Below are 26,114 nucleotides of genomic sequence, written 5' to 3'. Positions count from 1 at the left end.
CGAGAAGATTGACTCTGTAGCAGTTGATCTTCTGGCATCCGATTTAGTGAGTCTAGTAAACACCTTTCAGAGATTTCCGCTTCAGTCATCTAAGAGGCTGGAGGACAATATTTGGTCACCTTCTGCACTAGCTGTTTTGTTTCCTGTAACACTAAAAATTTGTTTTTATCTTCTTGGATGTAAAGGAACCTAGGTATGTGTCCCTAGATTCACCTTTGATTGTGCAGACTAGTAGCTGAAAAGATAAAGTATCAGCAGCAAGTCACCAGTAGCTAGGAGAGAAGCACCAAAAATATGTTTGAAGCAGCAGCAGGCAGATAGGAAGCACACTACATGGGTGTTTCTTTGAGGATTGTGTCCTTTGCAAATATTCTACCATCACTCTGCTTCTTATTTGCCTATACAGGAAGCAGAACATGGCACTATGTGTATTGTATGTATGGAGATGCAACAACATCTGTTTTATCTGATAGAGAAAAAGAGGACTTCTCTGTCTTCTCTGAACAGAAGGTAGCTACACACGTACAAATAAATAAGTTATTAAGGGCATGTCTACACTAGGAAGTTATTTCAAAATAACTTACTTTGAAATAATAAATCCTGAAATAATAGTTTCAAAATAGCATGTCCACACTATGGGGAAGCCTCAAAATTAGTCCGAGGCAGGCTCCATTAATGTGGACGTGCTACCTTGACTTAGAGCTCCAGGAAGCACTCTGGGGAGTAATTAGTTTGAATTACTCTGGGGAGTAGTTATTTTGAAATAGGAGCCTCAGAGTGTCCACACTATTGCTATTTGAAATAACTATTTTGAAATTAGCATTATTCCTTGTGGAAAGCAGGAGTAGTTATTTCAACATAATTACCCCCTTATTTCAAAGTAATGGGCTTGTAGATGCTCCACTTGTTATTTCAAAATAAGGGGAGTTGTTTCGAAATAATTCCCTAGTGTAGACCATGGCTAAGGCATGCAGATTTCAGAAAATTTCAATAAAGACATTTTGGGAATGTGTTGAAGAAGCAAAGGCATATTGCAAGCCATAGCAAACTGTGGGTTATGCAGAGTTACTAAGTGAGATAAGGGCCCTCACAGTTAAAAGCAAACTCTTGTTGGTATCTATCTAGCAGTTGCAAATAATTATAAACTGCTACATTCAAAATTACAAAATCTCTTAAATTGTGCTGCAGCTATTATCATCATCATCTTTAAAAGAAAAGAAGTTGACATTGTGGCCTTTTTCCGGGCTATAATATTCACAATTGAATCAATTCCTTATAAGGTTCTTTTTAACAACTCTCTGTTCTATGCTGATTTGCTAAGTGAAAGGAGTATGTCTTAACCTATGCCTTACTTCCAGAATGACCAAGACACTAATTATCAGGACGCCAGCATTTCAAGCTGTGTTTAGATTGTACGCAGTTTGGGGTTAGACTGTCTTTTTGTTCAGTGGTTGTGTAGTACTTTGCATAAATAAGGACCTGCTCCATGAATAAGGATCCCAGGCACTATAGTAATACAAATAATCATAAAATATAGAACTGGAAGGGACCTCTAGAGACATAAAATGACTAATAATAATACCCAGTTACAGGCCCACTGATGGGCATGGGGAGAGGAGTTCCCCTGGGGCCCAGCAATTCAAAGGGGCCCAGTGCTCCTGCCCACTGCTACTGTGCTGACAGCCTCACCGGACCTCTGGGCAAGGAAGATGGCCTGACTCTATGCCCCAGAAAGGGGTGAAGCCTTGGGTGGAAGGTAGCTGATCCTTAGCACCACTCAGACTGTGCCTCTCCCCGCCCCTAGCAATGTCTGGAGCATGCCATGTGGGGCTCTGGTGGTGATTTAAAGGGCCTAGAGCGCCACAGCAGTTGCAGTAACAGTGGTGGTGGCTGAGCCCATGGGCCCCTTTGAATTGCTGGGCCCTGAGATGTTGCCCTCTTTGTTGCCTCCAGCAGCACTAACTGTTCACAGATTTCACCAATTGGAGGGAAATAAATTACTTAAGGTTCCTCACAGTCAGTTTTTCCACACTGCCAACATTTGACAGCCTCTTTCTTAGTAGTTAGCTCCACTGGAGAGCTCCAATGTAGCTTTGTCCATGAAGACTAACCCCTCCTCAGATTGCTGGGAGCACATGAATGTAATGTATTATTTGTTACCATAATCTTCACTCAGTGTTTACATGCAGATCTGTATTCAAACCCACACAAAGTTCAACAGGATTCAGACTAGTGATCTAAAATCCCATTTAATTGGTTAACCGGTTAAACATAATGTTAAATGATTAACAAGGGAATGGGCAGAGGGGGGCTGCAGCAAGACTGGAATGTCCCTCCCGCTCCTGAGGCAGGGGCTGCTCCGGCCTAGACAGAGCAGCCGGGCTGGGAGCTTCCTTGTCTCTGGTGGGTCTCATGGGGCTGCAACCATTCACCCTGTACAGATGCATACTGCAAAGTTCAGATCTCTTGCCAATCATGTTCCAGCTCTCAAAGAACCCCAATGTTTGATAAGGTTCAGATCTACTTTTGTAACCAGAGCCTACTTCTTATATTATCTGTTAAACAGTTATAAATGTTATCCTGTTGGGATGAGAGAAATTAGATTTGTTTTGAGGCTACGTGTCCTGCAGTGCTTACGAGGAACAGATGGTCTGTTACCCAAAGTTTTGTCGTCTTCTTTGGCATAAGTAATTCAAAACAAAACAAAACAAAAGCCAAATTCATCATTGGGATAATTCCATTAATGGCCCACAATGTCGTTTATACTCCTCTGTGATTTAGACATGGCAACATGTTTTGTTCAGTCATTAACAAAACAGCGGACACCACATTCTGTACTCAGCTGCGCAACTAGAATTAAGAACAGAATAGCTTGTGCTATTTTGTAAACAAAAGGGCTGTGTCTACACAGCACCCCTTTTCCGGAAAAGGGATGCAGATGAGACAAGTCGGAATTGCAAATGAAGCGGGGATTTAAATATCCCCCACTCCATTTGCATGAAAATGGCTGCCGCTTTTTTCCGGCTCGGGGCTTTGCCGGAAAAAAGCGCCAGTCTAGACGGGGATCTTTCGGAAAATAAAGCCTTTTCTGAAAGGTCCCTTATTCCTCTTAAAATCAGGAATAAGGGACCTTTCGGAAAAGGCTTTATTTTCCGAAAGATCCCCGTCTAGACTGGCACTTTTTTCCGGCAAAGCCCCGAGCTGGAAAAAAGCGGCAGCCATGTTCATGCAAATGGAGCGGGGGATATTTAAATCCCCGCTTCATTTGCAATTCCGACTTGTCTCATCTGCATCCCTTTTCCGGAAAAGGGGTTCAGTGTAGACACAGCCAAGGTGTTGTCATGCTTACCCAACAGAGAGGCAAACAGCTATCAATGAGTTATCCCAGTTTTACACCAGCGTAACTGAAAGTAGAATCAGGATCCACTTTTAAAATACATTTCAGGTACAACGGGTGGATATATCAACTTCAGAAACCGTTGGAAACAAATACAAAATATGTCAGATAGTAATACACCACCCTAAACCCCAGTTCACTACAAAACTTAACATGTAATTGAAAATCGTTAATTAAATACTGTTCAGTCAAGAATCATGCATAATGTAACACAGCTACCTCCAACAGTTTACTCCAGATCATTTACATTTCCTCTGAGCTTTTATGGACATGAGGAACTGGTATTTGAAGTTGTCCCTGATGAGATTTTCCTTGGCCCTTCCAGCATCCTCAGAGAATGTCCTGGTGCACATTAATGGGATTGGGAAGGAGAATGACACACATGGATTTATGCTTTTACAATATTAGGTGGAATCACTATTAAAATACACACCTAGAAAAATGCTTCTAACATGGCATAATATGATCACGCATTGTATATGCCCCCAAATTCTTTTATCGTTATGGGAGATAAGTGGCCTAGAGCTATGGACTCAAAAGTACTGAGACTATCGGTGAATGAGAGAAAGAGAGAGTTAAATTTCAGATGTCACTGCCTGTAAAATAGGATTTCCATCTTTTCTATTATTTTTTCTGGGGATTTTAGCCAATACATATTTGTATTTAGCAACATTATTTCTGAAGTCCTGTCATATTTGTATTTTCAAGTGACATGAATAGCTTAGGCTCCTCAAGCAGCATTGCTACTATTCACACATGCAATTTTGTTTAAAGGAGAGAGACAAAAAAAGGGCAGCAGTTCAAGGAACTTGGTAAATTACAAACTGCACTGTAGTTCACTGGAGAACTCTATACTAGTTATACAGTACAATTCAGCTAATCCATTATTCTTAGAAGATGAATCCCTGTATATCCAGGTACAATCCTTACCAAATATCTAGACACAATCACAGGCTTTTAGGATTACAAGTAACATAATAAAGGATAATGACCAAAAATTAAGCACACCAATATAGAAAGCTTAGGCTAACTGGGCCTGCCATGTGCAATGTAAGACAGCAGTCTATTAGGTTTAAAGTGAGATTAAGGAGTTGTGTAACCTGCAATTATGCTGTTTTTCATTAAAAAATAAGATGATTGGACTCAGTAGGGCCCTTCCTTATATTTACCTCTGTTTAATTGGATTGGGAACTGCTTAAACATCTTTGAGTTGGAGCTTATAAGAAGATGATCCCAGCTGTTTTTCGAAGCTTAAGACAGCAGGCAGACAACATGATCATGTCAAGACTCATACTAAAGCCTTAATCCTACTTTTTCATCAGCTAACACTACAGCCAAGTCTTTAACCTCATCAGTACTAAATGTGCTTTGGCTTTCCCACAATACATTTGCTGTCAAGTGTTACGGACTAATAATATTAATTTTTGCTTGATTTCTGACAAGGATCTTTTAAAAATCATCTCCTGTCCGTTTGCATGTAGAGTGCTGCAGTGCGAATCTATACTTTCAGTCATTTGAAAAATAATATTTATCATTCTTTGCTTCTAGAAATCTTAGAATCTACCAAAGCCAATTATTCTATATTTGGAAGTTGGGGAGATTTCACTGAGCTGTACCATATCTTGTTATAATGTTAAATTCAGTATATTGGTGTTATTCTCTGGCATGTGTTATCAGATGGTAAATGGTTTTGTCTAAAAAGAGGGGAAATAATCAATGGAAACTGTTTCAGCTTCCAGGTTTTTGCTTAAGTACTGTTTGAATAAACTGAAGCAGTTGCTCAACATTTTAACTTTAAAACTTGCTAAATGGAGTATTGGCTAATTTAGAATCTGGGAGTTGTTTAAAAATTAAAGGCTAAGTGTTCCAATGAGTTATCCTTGCAGCTGTGCATATTACTTTGTGTGAGCCCATACTTCTTTCTTTCTTTTTTCTTTTTTTTCGGGTGGTGCTCCGATTTGTCCTAGTGACACAGGGCTGCCAGCAGGAAAGCAAGCGTAGTTAATGCTCAGCTGCTCAAACCAGTCAAGCAAGCTAGCAAGTCCCAGCTGTGCTACTTGATGTTTTTTGATTGCACCTAGTCCTCAATCTGTGAACTGTTTTCTGGACTTAGATTCATCAAGCTCTGCCGCTTTAAAAACGCATGCAGGCAGGCATCCTAGGATATGCCATTATAAGCTGCTGCCAGGGGATCTTCTAGGAGATAAATGGAATCTGTGTGAAGTAAATTAGTGTGAACCAGTCAATCTGTGTGTCAGCCTTGAGCCACATCCATCGGTAACTAGCTTGCTGACTGAAAAGTCAACTGTCTTTTGCCAATCGGAGATCACAGCCACCAGGAAGCAGTCCTATACAACATTAGTTTCTTGGAATAATGCCTATTTGACCAGCAAGTGAAACTCTTCAGTATACTGTACCATAGTGCTTGAGTTTACTTATTACCTACAATAGAATTGAACATCTTTTAAAGTCAGATAACATTTTAGCAGTAGGGAACATAAAAGAAATGTCTGGGAAATAAGTACTTCCACTTTCATACAGAAGTCATTCAACAGATTCATGCTGTGCTGCTGTTGGCTTTACCTCCCGGTCAGTAATACATCTTCAAGGCCATAATGCAAAATAATAATAACTTGGCCAAGAGAGGTTAATCAAGGCAGTCTCCTCAAATTGGTTTTCCATTAATTAAATGTGTAGGTTCATAGATTAAAAAGAGGGAAGAGTATGCAAACCGTAATATTCATATGGTAGAAAGGAATATAACTCAGTATCATGATTCAGTGCTGCTTGTTTTGGTTTTTCTAAACCAAACATTTTGGCCTGTGTGATTAAGGTTCTTTTGCTGCAGTGGGGTAAAATAGAATCTGGACTACAAAGGTTTTGACTCAAGTTATTCAGAGGTGCTGGAACAATTTGTATAGTGGGGGTGCTGAGAGCCATTGAACCAAACTATAAACTCTATATATAATGGAAATCACTTCAAGCCAGGGGGTGCAGTAGTACCGCCCAGACCCGTAGATCCAGCACCTATGAAATTAATACATATTTTAAGGTGCTGAATCCTAAGTATATTGAGTTTCTGAAATATTCTGACAATATGACTATTTTATAATGTCAAGTTATGAGTGGCTTTTGGTTGGTTTTACAAAAGTTATTGATAGACTGGTTAATAATTACATTACACATGTAAAATCTCCCCCTTTGATTCCAATGCTGAAGTGACTGCGAATTCTGCTTGATTATGAAAATCACAGAAATTACTCTGTATAGTAATAACAATTAAAAACTACCCATACGTCTTACCTCTTCCCATAAAAAGTTAATTACTATTGCTGCTCACTGATCTTTTTGGGGAAAAGTGAAACAGGTAGAAATAATCTTGACAAAGTAAGAGGACACTGAATAATTTAATTTTGCACCACGTTTGGTGAAGATTTGTACTAGCAATTCTTGCAGAAAAGCATTTCTGGAAAAATGACATTTGTTTTCTAGATACAAAAGGAAGTCAGGAAATAAAAGTAATGGCTAACAACAATAAAATAATTAGTGAATGGGGTTTTACATCTTAAAATAATCTTCCTTTATTTCCCTCTTTACAAAGTTCACCGATGCTCATATTGCAGTGATTTGCAATAAATGCTGTGGAAGCTTTTATGTGAAACTGTTCCTTTTTCTATAGCAGAATCTAGAGAAAAATATTTCCTAGTAAGTTATTTTATTATTTATAATATATATGGTATGTGGACAGGTACTGGTGTAAATCACAACTAAGCTCAAGCCAATTGCTTTAAAAACTGAGTGAATGTTTCATTGCACTAATGAAACAAAAATGGGACAGCCTTTGAGAGATTAATTTGTTACATGGTTGAGAGAAATAAGGATATCCCTCTGGGTGAATAAAACTTCAAAGGATATTGGGGAAAGAATCACAGAAAATTCCTGTTTCACTCTCTCAGATAAGAGCCGTCCTCAACAACATGTTTTTAAAAATATATTAAGATTTAAAACCTACTATAGTACTTTCAAAAGGAAAAGAAAGATGTGGGTGGAAATTACATTTTAGTTTTGATTCATTTCGTATGGGGTGGGATGTGCATCTGATATACCTATAACTTCATTGCGTGAACAGGAGGTTATATGTTTTTGCCATGTCATTGACAATAAATGAGTCTTTGCTAAGTGAAGTGACTCTGGCTGCACCACGTACATGGCAAAGTATTTATGCATTTCTAAGTGTATGAGGCAAGTTAACGATAACCATATAACACAGAGGTTTGATATCGTAAATAATTTTACTATAATTTCTCTTCAAAATTCTCTTCAAAATTCTCTTTTAGATGCTGATGGCAGATTCATGTTCTTGTATCATGTTCTGTTGTCTGGCTAGAATGTAATGTTTTTGTCTCCAAATCAAGATACAATTTTATTTTGGAAGACTTAAGCCTTGTATTGCCATGTCTGTGATCCATAAACGGTAAGAACTAATGGCTAGTAAGCAGAGATTCACCCAACCTGCTTTTTGCAGAGAGTTTGTGGGTCGACAGTAGCAATACTACATATCTGTTTAATATGTTTGCCTATAATTGTTGAAATTAGACAAGGAAAAGAGACTCCTTTCTTCAAGTCTCTCTCCCTGCCAGTTCAGCATGATGTCCTACAGTATAATTGCAGATGCTTTGTCCCAGCTCAGTGCTATTAACTTTGTTGCTTTAGTTCCCTTCAGTTTCCAGATGGACTCATTCTATACTGGTTTATTTAAAAGTGATACCAACTGCCGTATGCCGCTACATTTACGTTAGAATCCTAATTTAAGGGACTCTACAGATTAATTCTTTAATCTCTCTTTTAAAAGAAAAGGGTAATGAAAATTGCCAGACTGATATTTAATTACTGTAACATCACAACTGGCTGCTCTCCGTTAAATGCCAACTACATAAATCAGTGATTTTTTTTCTAAATAACAAAAATCAGGAATTAGCCTAAAACTGATGTTTCCTGTTACTTAAATGAATTTTGAACCAATAGTGCATATCCCTGTTATGGCTCTTATGACTGAAGGGCACTCCCACTGTCAGAGCACTGCAAAGTGTGGAGGGCACCACCATTTGCATAAACAGGAGTTTCAGTGAAATGGCAAAGTCTGACTGCATATGAAGGGAAAGGAGCTCCTGGCTTTCACTCCCAAGTCCTTTCAGTACATTCTCAGATTCCCTGCCCCTGGGAGGGGTGGAGGAAAGCAGGACCAACCACTTAATGGCTCACTTTGGGGCTTGCCACAGCTATCCTGCCTGGCTGATAGACTGAACTCAGCTCTCTCCTTGTAGGATCTGTGTGTATCCTCTGAAGCTTTCCAGGAGTCTCCCTTGTGACAGTAGATCTGCTGTCTGCTCTCCCTGGGCATGTCTACACTAGGAAATCATTTTGAAATAACTAAAATCAACATGTATCAGAGGGTTAGCCGTGTTAGTCTGAATCTGCAAGAACAATGTCAGCTGTAAGATTTAACTTGCTGCACCTTATAGACTAACAGATATTTTGGAGCATAAGCTTTCATGGGAAAAGACCCACTTTATCAGATGAATCTTTAAAATCAACATAACTCCCGATTTCACAGAATCAAAATAGTGTATTCCTGCTATGGGGAAGTGTCAAAATTAGTCTGAAATAGCATGTGCACACTGATTGGTGCCTGCCTCGGACCCTCTTGGGAGGGCACCAAGAGGGCAGATATTTCCTGTGGCTGCTTGGTCAGGCTCCTCCCTATGGCCGTGTCTTACACGCCACTCCTCCACTGCCTCCCCCATCACGGGACACGAAAGAGATGCAGTATGCTCTGGTTGCCCTTGTGGATGCCCCAGCACTCACAGCATGGAGCCAGAGCTGCTGCAAAGCAGTGCTGTGTTCACAGGCCTCGTACTGTGCCTCATGGTGCAGTACTTCCAGAGTGCCTGATTGTTGCTCCAGCAGGGTGAGGACCAGGACCTGTAGGGTGAACCCCAGCATGGACAGCAAGCCCTGCTCACCCAAGTGCTGGTGCTCCTGCTGCTGTGCATGCCCCTCAATCCCCTGGACACCGCAGAATGCCACTTCTGGGGCAGGAGGTGAGCTCAGACTGGTGGAACTTCATCATCCTGCAGGTATGGGACAAACAGCAGTGACTTAAGAACTTCCGCATGTGAAAGGCCACCTTCCTTAAACTCTGCAGGTGGCTTGCCCCACCCTCAGGTGACAAGAAATCTGCAAGCCATCCTCCATCCCCATGCAGAAGTGTGTGGCCATCAGTCTCTGGAAGCTTGCCATGCTAGATAGCCCATTCGGTTGGGAACCTGTTTGACGGTGGGAAATCCAACAGTCAGGGCCATTCTCCTGCAGGTAGCCAAGGCCAATCAATCAGGTGCTGCTGTGGAGGGTCTTCACTCTGGGGAATGTGGACAACATCGTTGACTGCTTTATTGCCATGGGCTTCCCCAGTTGCGGAGGAGCTACAGACAGCACGCACATCCCCATCCTGGCCCCTGACCACTGTGCCTACATCAACAGAAAGGGATATTTCTTCATGGTGCTGCACGCCCTCATAGATCACAAGGGATGCTTCAATGACATCATTGTCAGCTGGTCAGGAAAGGCACACAATGCCAGCATCTTCTGGAACTCCTACCTGTTCTGAAAGATGAATGATGGCACTTTTTCCCCTGACTGTACCATCAGAGCCAGGGAGGAGGACATGCCCATAGTGATCTCGGACAACACAGCCTACCCCTTGCTCCCCTAGCTCCCTGAAGGTCTTGGTTCGAACCATGACAATGTTCTTCAAGCAAGGCCGTCTGTTGCCTAGACAGCAGGCACTTTCCAATAGGAGCACAGACGTCCCAGGGGACCATCTGGAACATTCTGCTTTTAAACCTTTACTCTGACCCTGACAGAACTGTAGGTGCTGGAGAGGCAGGGCCATCCCTGCCACAGTAGCTCTTTAACCCTATCCGAGTCCACACTTTTGGTCTAAAAAAAGTGAGGGTGGAGGGTATTACTGCTAAAAATCCATAATCTTTGCTTCTTCTATATTTTTCCTGCAGGTAAGAGTAGCAGCACCATCAAACAGCGAAGGATGTGTGTGACAGAGTGCAGAGAATGAATAGCTGAGCCTACATACTGATCACTTGGAGGCTAATTAGTGTACCTGGTGAAGCTGATTGGTGGTAATGAGCCAATCAGGCTAGTGGGCTGGATGGGGTAAGAACTCAATTGGCCCCATGAGTCCAGGACTGATATGAAGGCATAGGAAGGAAGTGCAAAGGGAGAGAAGAGTGGATCAGGACTAATTGGTGCTAGTCACATAGAGGTCTCAGTGTAGGGAGACCTCTGTTCCCCTCAGGTCCTGCTGAAAGGACCTAATCTTCATATTTAGGTAGCTGAATCCTATGTTTCAAACCTTACTACCATTTATAAATGTTTTAGGGCATGTCTACACTAGGAAATTATTTCAAAATAACTACATTTGAAATACTAACTCCCGAAATAACTATGGGTACGTCTACACTAGCTCCCTAGTTCAAACTAGGGAGGCTAATGAGGGGGGCCGAAGTTGCTAATGAAGCGCGGGATTTAAATATCCCGTGCTTGATTAGCATAATCCCAGCCGGTCGCCATTTAGGAAACTGACTAGCTCGAAGTAACTGCCCGCGTCTATAAGCGGCAGAGAAGCAAAATTCCGAGATAAACCCCTTAGTTCGAATGAACTGTTACGCCTTGTGGAATGAGGTTTAACAATTAATTCGAATTAAGGGGTTTATTTCAGAATCGTGCTTCTCCGCCCCATATAGATGCGGGCAGTTACTTCGGTCTAGTCAGTTTTCAAAATGGCGACCGGCGGGGATTATGCTAATCAAGCATGGGATATTTAAATCCAGCGCTTCATTAGCAACTTTGGTCGCCCTCATTAGCCTCCCTAGTTCGAACTAGGGGGCTAGTGTAGATATATCCTATTTTGAAATTAGTATTATTCCCTGAGGAAAGCAAGAGTACAGCTTTCAAAATAACCAACCCGTTATTTCAAAATAATGAGCTTCGGAGTGTGGATGCTCTGCTTATTTTGAAATAAGAGGGGTTATTTTGAAATAACTCTCTAGTGCTTAGATCTCTAGTCCCACAGGCCCGCTTCCCTCTCTTTTGACTGAAGGATGATTTTTGGTTTTGCCCCAGCTTGTTCTAAATTGTCAAATACAGGATGGCAAATTTCTTGTCGATTTCTTCACTGGTTTTTATGATCTCTTTTTAAATCATTAATACACATAGCCTTATTAAACAACAGAATGAAACAGTGATCAGGTTATTTACCTATCTAGTGAAAATCTTCTTCTCCAATCTCATACTGAGAATCTGTATGGAGATCAAAGTTTACAACCAGAGTCTAGTAAGGCTTTTCAAAGTTTAAATGGAGAATAGATGGAAATAACAGTGATTAATTCGTGCTGCATATCTCCAAACCACTGCTCATCACTTAAAAATATCTTTCATAAAAATTATCTGTGGGTTATGAAGTGCTTTGTTGTTGCTGCTGTTTGTGAATTGAGTTTGCAGAATTCAAATAGGAAACTATTTACATAAAATTCAGATACAGATTATGTATCTGTACTACTCAAAAGACAAGGCCAACAAATCTGGATTCCATACTAAGGTTTGTGACACATTCCTGCCTAGTGGGCCCTTGGATGTGATGCCATAGCTAGCTGCCTTCACTAAACAAATGGTAATCACTTGTTAGCATGCTGAAAAAATAGAAAATATCCTTTTCATTAAAATGTGTAAATTTTGATCCTGTAAAATGAAGATTTTTCCTGTCGCTCTCAAGTTTTTATGAGCCATTTACAGAATCTATCCATTTATTCTTAGTTCAGTTTTGTGACTAAATTGATACTGGTCCTATGTAGTAACTTTAATTATAACTAACAGAGAGAAAATAAAATATCACTATAATTATTTGATCAAAACCTCTTCGTTTACTAGCTTTCTCTCAGACTCTTTATTTTGAGCATCATTTCCATTAAGGCCTCTTTACGCCACTCTGGCAATGTAAGATGGCCTTAAAGTGGGCATCTATTTTACACGTACTTTAAGGCCCCTTTATACTGCCAGAGCAGAGCAAAGGGGTCTTGCTGTGAATGAGGATCAGACTATTCACATCACACTCCCTGTTAGTACCTGTCCCAAGTCAGGCAAGCTAATGATCCAACCAGCGGACCAAATTTAGTGATAAATCCTGGTCACATGATACCACCTGAGGGATGTTAAGAATAAATTACATAGGTCTCATCAATGTTATGGGAAAGATTATAGTTCCTTTTAGGTATCAGAAACGTACTAAGAATCTTTTCAGTGTGTGGATATTTGATAATAAACATTCTTTTCCTGTGACTGGGATATTTTAAGTTTTGTCTCAAGACAGAGTGAAGTGGAGGAGACTTATAGATGACCTATGCTCCACTCAGAGTACAAGAGTTTAATAATAAGAATTTAGTGTCAGTTGTAAGATTTAACTTGCTGCACTTTCTCCACTGTTATATAATACTGTTCTGACTTTCACTATGTGGGCCACAGTGTTCCTTTCTTATTTTTAACTTTTCAATTCTCTTTGTTCGTTTGTCTTTTAGGAGCTTTATTGTAAGGAACATTCCACTTCAAAATGTGCACATAATACATGATATTTTTTGGGAAAAAAAGTTCTGATGTTATCATTATGTAACTTACTAGGGGTATCTCTCAGGGCTGATCTACACTACCACAGTAAATCAAACTAACTTACACAAGTTAGTTATGTGAATAATGTAACTGAAGTTGACATTGTTAGATCCATGTACCATGGTGCATTGTGTCGAAGGGAGAGCATCTCCCATTGAGTTCCCTTGTGCTTCTCAATGAGGTGGAGTACACAAATCGATGGAAGAATGCTCTCCCATTGATTTAGCATGTCTTCACCAGACCCACTAAATCCACACTCGCTGCATCAATTGTAGCAGGGCTGATCTACTGGCAAGTGACAACATATCCTGAGTGTTATCTGATGAGATCTATGTACTGCTTTATCATTGAATAGGCAGAAACACACAAACTCTGCAGGCTGTTTGATCTCCTATTAATGAGTTTCTTATAAACACCTTCCTTATGTAAAAATGACTTTTAAGAATTAGATCTGAAGCTTGTTATAAATAATACAGTACACAGTATGACGAGCATTCATTTAAATGTACATTTTGGTTTGTTCGTTTTTATCTCAAATGTTTTTAGATTCGATGCTACCATTTCCCCATAGGCAGGGATACAATTATCCAGAAAAACATGTTTGTAGAATTGCAGGCCTCATTTGCACAAGTGACTAACACTTATATAGAAAGTGAAAAAGAACTCAATTATGACCCATCCCTTGGTAACACCTCACACCTCTGACATCCCTGGATCACAAATCTAGAGGCAGGGGAGGGTAGGGGCTGCTTGGTCAAAAGGCCTCCCCAAGAAATCCATGGCTTTACCTCCTCTATGTTTGGGCTAGCCGAGTTAACGGCACATGAGAGTGTATGATAATTGCCCTACATGATATATTCTCTTTCTCCTGCAGTGTAATTCCCCAAAGAGAGATTCCAAAGGAACTGTGACTCAGAGGTGTGAAATGTGACTCAATATCACATCACATTTTGGGTTAAACTACAAGTCAGTATTTGCTGCCACAGAAATGATATTGTCTCAGCTGGATGCAATGCTATACAGAGTCAGCCTCTTATAGACACTACAGCCCTGGGTCAAAACCCAAAGGGTATGTCTACACTAGCTCGTTAATTCGAGCTAGGTAGGCAAATGAGGTGACCGGAGTTGCAAATGAAGGCCGGGATTTAAATATCCCGGGCTTTATTTGCATGTTTCCGTCCAGTCGCCACAAAATTTCAGTAGCCCGAACTCACTGCCACGCGGCTACACGCGGTGGTGAAACGTTAATTCGAACTAAGTCCTTAGTGAAATATCAAAATGGCGACCAGATGGGAACATGCAAATAAAGCCCAGGATATTTAAATCCTGGTCTTCATTTGCAACTCCGGTCGCCTCATTTGCCTACCTAGCTCGAATTAACGAGCTAGTGTAGACATACCCAAAGTCTGGAGGAGGTGCTCCAGGCTCCTAGAAAAAGTCAGGCCTCAGGTGGAAGGGGCAGGGCTGATCTGCCCAGACAGCATCATGTGACCCTCCCCCAGCCAGCCCTTAGCACCATCTGGTCTGCACCTCCTGTGGCTCCAGAGGCAATATAAAGAGCCCGGGGTTCCAGTCCCCTCGCCACCCCCTTTGGCAAGCCTCCACTACAGAGTTAGGCCAATGCAAGTCAGCTTGAATTGAACTAACTATGTAAGTGTCAGAGGGGTAGTTGTGTTAGTCTGAATCTGCATAAACAACGAGAAGTCCTGTGGCACGTTATAGATTAAGAGATTTATTGGAGGATAAGCTTATATGGGCAAAGACCTACTTCATCAGATGCATGTCTATGTAAGTGTCTATACTAAAATTTCACTTCCCCCAATGTAACTGCCTCACTACAATGACTTAATAACTCTGCCTCCATGAGAGGAATAGAGTTCACATGGATGTAGTCAGGTCGATGCAGTGTCAATGTAGGCACTATGTTGCTTACATCTACTGTTACTGACTTTCAGAAACCATCCCGCAATGCCCCATGCTGATAGTACAGTCAGTACAAGTGCACCTAGTGAAAACACACACCACCAACACAGGGAGCAAAGTGTAGACGTGTCCCAATTATTTCATTACTGCTGCAGCTATATGCTGATATAAATTAGGTCAACTTAATTTTGTAGTGAAGATATGCCTTCAAAATGTCACAAATAATTATAGGATGGTGCAGATTGTTTGCACACCCACTCATGGGAGGAGGGAGTTGAGGTTCCTCTCACTCCAGTCGGTGAAGGGTGCAGTGGGGTTAGCTGTGATTCTCTGAGGTTAGGTCTACACTTCTGACCTATGTCAATATAACTATGTCTCTCAGGGGGGCCGCTGCATAGGTTGGCCCCAGCAGTGCTCCCTGGGTGGGGGGGGTGGGGGAGGGTGCCACTCATGCTGGCGGGAGGGGGGGGGGGATGCACACACTGGGTAGCCTGGTAATGCTAGAGGAAATGGGCTAGAGGAAGTGGCGCTTCCAAGGGGTGGCGTGGTCTTCTCTCCCTCCCCCGCCTGACAGAGTCTTCTCCCCTTCTCCCCTCTGGCAGGGCTATTTCTGCCCCTCCTCCAGCTGGGTCTTTCCTCCCCATCTGGTAGGGACCTTTCCCCCACCCCATCCAGCAGGGGTCTTTTCGTCCCTTTCCCATCCAGTGGGGCTTTCTCTCCCTTCCCCCCATTTTGGCAGGACTTTCTCTCCAGGGTTTTCTCCCCCGTCCCATCCAGCAGTGCCTTCTCCCTCTTCCCCTCCCCCCCACCTGACAGGGCTTTCTCTCCACCACCATCCTCCTGTCCAGCAACGCTTTTTCTGCCCCTCCTCCCATCTGGTGGGGCCTTCCCCACCCTCTCTGGCAAAGCCTTACCCCCCCACACACACCTTCAGTTCACCAGGGCTCTCTCGTTTAGCCCATCTGAAGGGGCTTACTCTCCACCTCCATCCAGCAGAGCCTGTTTTCCCCACCCCTACCCTGTCCATCAGGGCCTTCTTGCTCCCCCTGTTCAGCAAGGCTTTTTCTGTCTCTCCCCCCATCCAGTAGGGGCTTTTTCTCCCCCTTCCCCTCAATCTGGCCGGGGTCTTTTCTCTCCCATCCCACTCCATCTGACAGAAGCCTTTACTCTCTCCCCTCCCCCATCCATGCATCTGGGCCTTTTCTTCCCCCCAGGGTTCCGGGGAGGAGTTTAGGGCAGGGGAGCCACTTACCCGGACCAGTGGCCAGCAAAAGGGCAAGTCCCAGCTGGCTACCTTTTTGGTGGTGTGGTCCTCCCGACCCCCAGTGATCATTATGCAGTTTCAGCTCTCCCGCACACTCACTGCCCCCCAGTGGCCATGCTTCAGTATAGTGTCCCTCCAAAAAGCTCCCCCCTTCCATCTTGTAGAAAACAGTCCCATTCCCAACACGTCCCATGTTCCTGGCACAACCAAAGCCTGACCTTACTTTAAGTTAGGAGATAAGGAAGATGCATACCAAATTTGGTGATCCTAGTCTTACCATTTAGGAGGAGTTCTTAAAGAAATGGACTCACAAACAGACAGATGCACATTTCTAAAATATATAGATAGATTTTAAAATTCAGAGCTCTTTGAGAGTAGTTTCTCATCTTCAGAATCACAAATATTCACAAGCTAAATAAAAAAAATGTAAGATAATCTACACACTTCAATTGAGTCTTTTTTTTTGCTGTTACACTTCATTCCACATCACATTTCAAGTGTCTTGTGTAGCACATTTTTTTAAAAAAAAGATTAATATAGACCAAACTAAAATACAGTTCTACTCCTCAGTGTGTAATTCCAGTTTTTTACAAGACCTTCTAATTGATTATTTACTCCATTTACCAGTTTCTTCTGGTGAAGCAAGTGAGCATTTTGTTGGTCTAATAATGTACTTTATTAGTTCAAGTTCATGAAGTTTTTCCACGACAATGGGATCACATTTAAGTTGATGTCTCAAACTTCTGTTCCAAAAGAGTTATATCTGTAGAGTTTTCAACTATTATGTGCCTGCCAATAAATATTTATGAGGATCCACTTTATTTTTAATGTATTATTTGTGTTTGCAAAACATGAGCTCAGTGTTGAAAGAACTATAGCAAAGAAGAAAAGTGTTTTATTTGTGAATATATTACAATTTTCCACCCTATTTTTCTTTCTTTATAGCTGCAGTGAGTGTGGACAAGCATGACAGCTGCTCAAACTCAGCAAACTTCCAAGGAGTTGAGGATATGCCTGACAGATGTGTCATGGAAGAGTCTGAGAGTCCAGGTGAGAGCCCTTTAAAGATAGTTACTGAGTATCAAATGATAAATATGACATGGCTTTTGAGCCAATCAAAAAAGCACATTGTAATGCTGTTTCCTTTTTAGCAGGTGCAATGTCAATTAATGGTCACCTCCTGGGGTCATAGTGTGGAGCTGTTATCCTTTCCTCTTTTATCAAGCATTCAAGTCCTGGAAAGGATAAAGGCTTTATGACCAAAAAGAAAACTGACACTACTAGTTCATTATAATTAGTTTGGGACTAAACTGCTTAGTTAATATATGTACATTGTCTGACCCTTTGAAGGTAGAGTAAGATTATGAAAAATCAGAAGGATTATACTGACTATAGCTGAATATAAAGCAGGTGTTCAAATATGATAGGTCTGGAGAAAAGCAATTTGACAGTGTTAAAACCTGCTTCCTTTTTCAAATCAACTCACACTAGTTATTTCAAGAAATGATTTTTAAGAGTGAAATGAGTAATGACAGTGATATACATAAGGTGCCTCCCCTTCTAGTGGCTATAGGATTTCTCTTAATGTTGCTTATTTCTGTATTTATACTTGGAGTATGTGAGAAAGTTGCACCCGAAGAGAGGGATAACTAAGTTTAAAGTGCATCTCGTTGTGGCTGATTAAAAACATAGAGTGTGATTAAATCTAAAAAAGGCAAGCAAGGTGTGTCTGGTCCCTATAGCAATGTGTATGAAACATGCACACAGTATCATTTAGTGAAAGAGTTAAATATATTTTTTTCACTTGATATTTTCCTTTCTTGCTTTATCTGGTTACTGTGTACCCTCTTGCATCTTTGTGTGCTGATCCGTGTATCATATTTTTGATTCATCCGCTCTGCGGCCTGTCAGCTTAGTTAAGAGATTTCCAAATCTTGCAGCCTGCACTGACAGGGGGCAGCTGCCAACAGTCCCCTGATCCTTCCCCAAGGAGCACTGTTGAGATTTAATTTTCAGTGAAAGGGTGCAGTCTGAAATCCATGTCAAGTCCCCTAAGTCATCTCAGAACCCAGATAGGACCCATGGCTATGGGATTATATTTCAGTGCACTCCACTCCTTCAAGATTCCTTGGGAGCTGAACTGCTGTCATGTACCTGATTTGAACTTCATTTCCTTTTCATCTTTTCCACAGAAATGAGCGGTGATATGTTTTAGAATAATTGAAATCAGTGAATTGTAAATCTGCATCTATTTTCAAGCCACTTTGGCTTGGTCTCCCTACCTTGCAAAATCCAGTATCGGACTTAAAAATAACGGGTACCATGGTAAGGAGACATATTTAATACACCAAACCATCCAGTGTGCCATACCTTAAAGCTTATGCCCTTCAGGAACTGTCCATAAACCTTTCTAGAACTCTTACAGATAACAAATGTACAGCCTCATTTTTGACGTGTTCTGGACAGAAGTTTTAAAGAATTACTGGTAATTAAGATTAATAGTAATAACTTGTTCTGGTGACAATTAATTTAGAATTAATTATATTAATTTTATCCTTCCTTTAAGTTGTTTTGAATGACAGAGTCTGCATGTCACTGGAGGAGAGTATAGAATATATTGTTCTCCAGACCATATATGTGAAATAAAGAAAAGGATGTCAGGTTGTCCAGAGGTGACTATTGATTGGGAAAAAATGTTTGTTGATAAAGAATCTAAACTTAAAAACTGAGTTTTATTCTGTCCATCTGACATCATTAAACTGGTAATAAACAATGAATTACTGTGGCTTTTCTCTCTGCCCATTCCTGCATTTTAAGACATCTTGCCTTGTAGGTCTGAAAATCTCTGGAGATTTCACTACTGGTCTCACTGCTTTCCACTGAGAATTTGTGGCTTGGTTGTCATGGAGACATCGTATTTCTCCAAGAATTGCTCATATTGATCCGTGGACAGGCGTAAATGGCCAGGCGAATGTGAGGAGTAAAGGGGGCTGGGCAGTACTATAAAATGACCAGAGGTTATGGGTCGGAAATAAGCTCATAGCAAACACTTAGGTAAAGAGAAAGAAACAGTTTCATTTTGTTTCAGGATTTCGTTTTTGCACTTTGTGCCATTGTCTTCTTTCACTATAGACTGAAAGAAACTTGTTAGTCACTTGTCATGTCAGATCTTTGGTGCTTGTCCTGACACAGCTGTCAGCCTTCCAGCTCTGTGCAGTTCAGGGACACACAACAAAGAGCCAGCAACATGAATTATTTATTGCTCCTTGTGTGGATGAAATTCTGTGATAAGAAATTAAGACACTTCTGACAGAAGCGTTTGTTTGAAAAGAAAGATTTTGGTGATAGAAGGCTTGAAGTTGACCACTTACTTTTTTGTAGGCAAACATTAAAACAGTAATGTAACATTTAGTTGGATACTGTTTTCTTTAGTCTTTGTCATGTGTTTTTACTTTGTAGCATATTTTACTATTTGAGAGCATGAAGGATGTCATTGTTTGACTTGATGATATCTGCTACTTCAGAATCTGTGTCCCATGAATTTAGAGCCTAAAAAAAACGTAGACGCTCCAAATAAGTTGTTATGAAACATTGACCCATATAGATTTTCAGAGTAATTTGCATTTTGCTTACAGTATTTTGGCATATGTGCATTTCCCATAGAAACACCATTAAGGAGCATATTGACTTTAACACCTCTTTTGATGAGAAGAGGATGAAAGTATTACAATGAATGTACAAAGAGCTGCATAAGTATCCTTAGAAAGGTACTTTATTATAACTTTTATTGGAACTAGTATGGGTTACAGCTGTGCAGAACCCATACTAATAGATGTGACTGTATCGTTTGTTTTATGATGATCCCGCTAATGTATTCAGAATGCTTTTCAAACCGATTTTCATTCTGTAGAATCTTGCACAATTTATTTACTTATGTTGGTTTTACCCTTCCCAATGTTCCACACTGATACACTCCCTCCCATTGCTGCAGAGCTGGCCTCCAGCAATCACAGAAAAAGGCATATACTGAGGTGAATAGCAGGAATTCATTAGACAAGCCAAAAAACTAATCTGGGATTTACCTGTAATTCTCAATGTCCATATGACTAGTCTCTGACAGGTAATAGAACCCCTCAGCCTGTAGTTTCCTCTTGGATAATTCATCAATACACATTTTTCACCTGCGCTAGGCACAGGTAAACACCAGCTTAGGGTTACTTGCCTGGGCAAATTGGATTCTAATTGTTCTCTTGCATGTACCTACAAGCTGCCATTTTCTGAGATAGTGGCTCATGTTTGTATCAGCTCCAGCATTTCCTCTGGGCTTCTATCCCGGATGCCTAATACTATGTTTGTGTTTGCCATTCTTTCTAACATGCAAAGCTATGGCTCTTCAAATTGCTTTGGCCTGTAACACAATAATCAAATAATGTCAACATTTCGTGTTTATGGAACTGGCTATCTAGGCATATCAAAACACTTTACAAATATTAACTGACCCTCACAATGCCCCCATGAGGGAGGAGTTACCAGCCCCATCTTCCAAAGTGGAAAACTGAAACACAGAGGTGTTAAGTGACTTCCCAAGTTAGTGCACCAAGTCTGGGAAGAGACCCCAGATGTCCTGATGCTTACTCTCCTAGGAGGCCTACATACCTTTCTTTTCCAGGGAGGAGTACTGCTGCAGGCCTACTTCCTGCTTTCTTCACCATCCATGCAGAAGTCTTGCAGGAGCATTATGGGGGCCTAGGTCCATAAAGTTGGAGGGGACAAGGCAGAAAATTCTTTTTATTTTACCCACAGAAACGCAAAGGGAAAGTAGCACAATTTAATGCAGGCTGAGATTTCTTTGCTTTCTGTTCTGCCCGTTAGTATGACCCAGTAAGGGGAGCCCCTGAAAGCCTGGGTCATGCAGGACCTGTGCTGTCTGGATGAGAGCAAGTGGGGCCAGGTGGAAGAGCACAGGCAATGAGAATTGGCACAAATCATGCGATATTCACCAGATAAACAGGTAGAAACCAGACATTTCCAGTGGTAGTGGCAACTGATCACATTCCTCTAATGGAAGAGTGAGTAAGAAGGTGGAGGCTGAAACTAGCTGAGCATTTTCTCCCCTGCATGGGTGTAATGGGGTGTACAAATGCCATGCTGAAGAAGAAAGGATTAAGGAGTTCCTCTGGGCCCAGCTCTGCACAAGCTGGAGGAAAAGCTTAATAAGGGAATGGGAGTATCACAGTGGCAGGAAGATGGAGGAAGCAACTCACATGCACTCCGAATTTCTGGGAAGGAGGTCCCCCAGGAGCTCCTGCTGTCTGAGGCCTGGTGATACTGACCTGACCAAGCTTTCAAAGGAGGTTTCTTCTGACTTGATTTTCATGTTCAGGTATTTACTTTATCCTGTGGGAACAGCACCTCAAAGCACAGGGCTTTGCTTCCTACTGCTGGGCCCTGGATTGGAGCCTGGTGAAGAGGGTGGGCCCAAACTTCTCTACCAGCACCTAAAGAGGTGATACTGATAGATGTCTGTACCTCAGTAGGAAATATAGTTGGGGAAGGTGCCGGTAGTCCTGGGGTCTGTCTAAAGGGATAAGCCTTTGCTAATTTCTGAAGACTTCCATATTATTGGACTCTTCATGTGTGCCCTGAAAAGGGTGAACTTGGGTGTGTGTCCTGGCCGAACCTGAGTCACTGACAGGCTAGACCAGCTCAGGGAAGAGGTGTAGTGAGAAAGGAGAGTGCTCAGGAAGAAGACAACATTCCATCCCCCTGCCTGACCACAATGCAGCACTGGTAGTGAGTGTTCCCATTGACAATGGGTTATTGCTGTTTAAAAGAGCATGGGACCCCATGTGATGGCCTTCAAAAGTCTGTCAGTGCCAATTTGGTTAAGCCGAGAACATCCATTTGTGCAGCTTAAATCTTCCTGTCACTTCACTCTGAAAACATTGCTTCTAAATAATATGCTCCTCACTCTCTGACAAGGCTGGACAGAAAAAAAATTCTACTTGGATTTCTGACACTAGTAAAAAAATGCCTGTAGTTTCATAATCTTGCTTAGTTTCTTGTCCCCAAAAATCCTGACCACAAATGCGTTGGTAAACAATGTGTGGCCCTCCCTGAGATTTCATCCATGAGAGATAGCACTACACTGAGTGGAAAAATGAATAAAAAAGGAAAGATTGCAGTGGGCCAAGTGCAGCTGAGAGCTATGAATATGCAACGCTGGGACTGACTGTGTTAACAAGCTTCAGAGGAGTAGCTGAGTTAGTCTGTAACAGGAAAAACTTAAAAAATAACAAAGAGTCTAGTAGCACCTTAAAGACTAACAAAACATATAGATGGTATCATGAGCTTCCGTGGGCAAAACCCAGTTCTTCAGATGACAGAAGTATTAGAAGTCCAGTCCAGAAGTGTTGTTAACAGTCAGGTCATAATTACCTGTTAGAATACCCAATTAACAGTCTCCAGTCTATATGCAACTCTAAGATGTGTTATTTAGATCAAAGCAGTACCACTTATATCTTTGGTCAATGTCCTGTTTGTTGGAACTTGATGTTCAAATCTAGGTTTTTCCATGAAGTTTTACAGCTGCAGAGAATCTTACGAAAAATCAAACCTTTTTCTGGCTCAGGTACCAATATTGCAGCAGAAATCAGGTAACAGTAAACAAGGAAAGATTTAGGAATGGAATGCTGGCCGAGCTGCTGCTGATGCATGAAGCAGAAACAATGTGAAATGTGTGGACAACCCATTAATCATAACCACAGATAACACATGATCTATGTTAAATAAAACTTTATAAACATTTCATCATAGTGAAAGTATCAATTAAAATATACCATATGTAATTTAGCATTCAGTTTCAAAGTATTAAATATTATTAGTTCAAGATTTCATAGTATGGTATGAAAAATGTTTTATATCTATATAAACATAACTTGACATCTACTTTTAATTAATCAAATAATCTCCTGGATTTTAGCTGTAATTATTAGGACTGCAAAATAATTGTTTGTTTTTACCTCTTTCTGTCTGTTCTTACCTTATCTCTTCATTGCTTCCACTTAAACAATAACTTTTAAAATATTGCTTGTATTGAGTATTTTATGTTAAGACTATAAGTATATCAGCTAGGAAAATTCATGTATCTAAAATTTTGATTGATTGACTAATTCCCATTTCTGCTAGACTCCTGATACATGGTACAGGACTCACATCTCATACCTGAATATTATAACTCACTATTACTCTTATTTCCACTTATTCTACAATAAGTTTAATTGAAAGAATGTATGCATTCCATCAGCAAGTGAAGTGAAAATGCAAGTAATCTGTTAACATCTAAAAGGAATCAATTGTCTCCTTCCAAAATTGGGAAGTTTTGAATGCGTAACACAGAAGTCTGCTGTGTTGAATTACTTTCAGGAGATACATATGCAGTCTCATGCCAGTTTGGCTTTGACATTGCTTTTTTGATGTCTGCACTTTGATGGGATTAAATATTTTGTGGTTGTAGGTTGTGGTGTACTTGAGTACTTGCATAATGTTGATGCATAGCTTAATTTCACTACAAATACTTGAGGGTTTTTAGCATTTTATAAAGTGATTTATAATGAACTCTTTCAAACAAGTGAAGCTGTGCCTGTTAATCATACCACAGAATGTTCCAAAGACAAATGAATACATTTGTTTTCCAGATGAGAGGAAACAGCTTCCTTGGACGTCCAAGGTGCGTTCCTGCAAAGTGTGCTAGATAAGCCTGCTTATCCAATGGAACTAGAAGGTACAACAGGGAAACTGAAAACGCAGGATTTTTTCATGGGACAACATATTTTTACTGTGTTTTGATACAAGAAATACTCAGTTTATATTGTTTCTCACTATGCTTTTCACGATTAATTTTCAAAGTATCTTTCATAGCAGCTGTTTTTCTTTTCTCAGTTACTGGTTCCAGGTACAATGCCAGCCCTTCAGTAGAATCACATTGATTGAATAAATCTAGATTTTTGTTAACATATGCAACATTAAATGATTCCTTCTTCTTGAGATGTTTTTCCACTAACAGGAGCAATGACTCCCAATCATAAGATATTGATTTACCATAATGCTTTTAAAGTGAATTTTACTAATAATGACAAAATGTCTGTATCTGGTAAATATTACATTTGACAAATTTGAAGATTTAAATCATTGTTAAATGTTCTCTATCTTGTTAATGTTAATAAACTAAAATTGTTATTGATAACATTTCAACATGGGGAAGACTAAATATATTTAAAACTTTGTGCATCAATGTTGCCTGAATTTAAAGAAAAAATATAAGCATTTAATTAAACACCAAATTAAAAATTAACGTGTCTTTGTTTTAGGTAAGTGATTCTGCAGATATCAGTATTAGTCTATAGGAAATTTTCTGTATATGTGTAAAATGTCAATATGAAATTTGGAGAAAACTCTCCATTAACCTAGTATCCACTACTGAAATGCTGCAGTGTGTGGAAATGCTGTGCATATTCCCTAGAATGAGGCATTTCAATATGTATTTACATGGCAGATATAGATAAAACACGGACTTTACACTCCTACATTGGATCCTTCCTTGAGTCTAGTCTGGATCTTGTGCAGTGTGGGCTACATTATGCTCTCTTATTCTGGAGTAACTTCACTGACCTCACTAGAGTTCATTCCAAATTTACACAGCTGTAGCTGAAAGCATATTGTCAGCTGAGATAAATGCAGAATTAATCTGGCTCTCATTGTTTATGTTAAAAGCAGAAATGCAAACAGTAAGAATGTAAAAATGATTAATTTATATCTGAATGTAGCAAAATAGGTAATATGCAATTTCACAGGTGGCAGAGTGAGAGAGAAAATAAGCTCCATTCTTGACTTCACCACTTTCTATTCTTAATGACTGTCTCTTATTTATGCAAGCAGAAACCCAGGGCTTGATATTTCACTGCTGTGGGTAGTGCTGCTTTCAGAGACATTGCTCAAGTCATGATCCTTCTAATTACATTTTTATTTCTTACATACAATGCATTACCTTGCCAGCTTATGAGTATTGCAGCTATATTCATGTGTTGTATTAGTGCGCTTTTAGTCATGGGATCATTGTGTGTGTGTGTGTGTGTGTGTGTGTGTGTATGTGCGCGCTCGCATGAGCGTTAAACCTTATCTAAGCATCCAGTTCTGAAATTACTTCCCTTACTCACGTCATCCCCTTCTTCAGTGTAAAGGGTGCAAATTGGGCCAGAATCAGTTTCTACCAAAGCAATAGCCTCTCTCTCTCTCTCACCAAAAGATATTTTGTATTAAAGGATGTTGCATAGATCAAGGAATTAGCATAGTCCACAACATACTGTTGTGCTGTGGTAACAATTACATTTGTACAACGTGATGTTTGATTGCTTGCTTTTAATTCTACAAAGCACTGCAAATACCAGCAGGCTGCCAATACTGAAAACACTTTGAAATGCTTTCTGCAGTGAAGATTGGTGTTTGGCACACGCTCACGCCATTGTTTATTCACTTTGTGCTAATTATAATTTCAAGTATCTGCAAGGTAATGCATTAACTTTTTCATTGGGTACATTTATTATCCTGGAGAGTACATCCAAGTGGTGTTTTGATTCCTTTTAAACACGTGAGCATGGTGACAGTAGCACCATTTGTTTAGAACAACACATTTGTACCTACTCAACAACTCTATATCTGTGTACAACAATATGCATTAATATTGCTCCTCTAGTTACTAGCAGTACATATGAACCACAATAGCCAAGAAACCATCCC

At 40.5% G+C, this 26,114-nt stretch overlaps 1 protein-coding gene across 1 annotated transcript in view; it reads left to right on the top strand.

Moving 5' to 3' along the window:
- WDR72 (WD repeat domain 72) overlaps positions 1 to 24,655 on the top strand; it is a 218,731-nt gene extending 194,076 nt beyond the window's left edge. The window contains exons 19-20 of the mRNA XM_014580591.3: positions 17,265 to 17,369; positions 24,017 to 24,655. Of these exons, the coding sequence (XP_014436077.2) occupies positions 17,265 to 17,369; positions 24,017 to 24,072 (161 nt within the window). The 3' untranslated portion in view covers positions 24,073 to 24,655. The remainder of the gene's footprint in view (positions 1 to 17,264; positions 17,370 to 24,016) is intronic.
- The last annotated feature ends 1,459 nt before the right edge of the window (positions 24,656 to 26,114 follow it).

This window comes from Pelodiscus sinensis, chromosome 14 (assembly GCF_049634645.1).
Source record: "Pelodiscus sinensis isolate JC-2024 chromosome 14, ASM4963464v1, whole genome shotgun sequence".
Classification (NCBI taxonomy): Eukaryota; Metazoa; Chordata; order Testudines; family Trionychidae; genus Pelodiscus; species Pelodiscus sinensis.
Note: the sequence above shows the minus strand (reverse complement) of the source record. Positions and strands in the feature narration are given on the sequence as shown.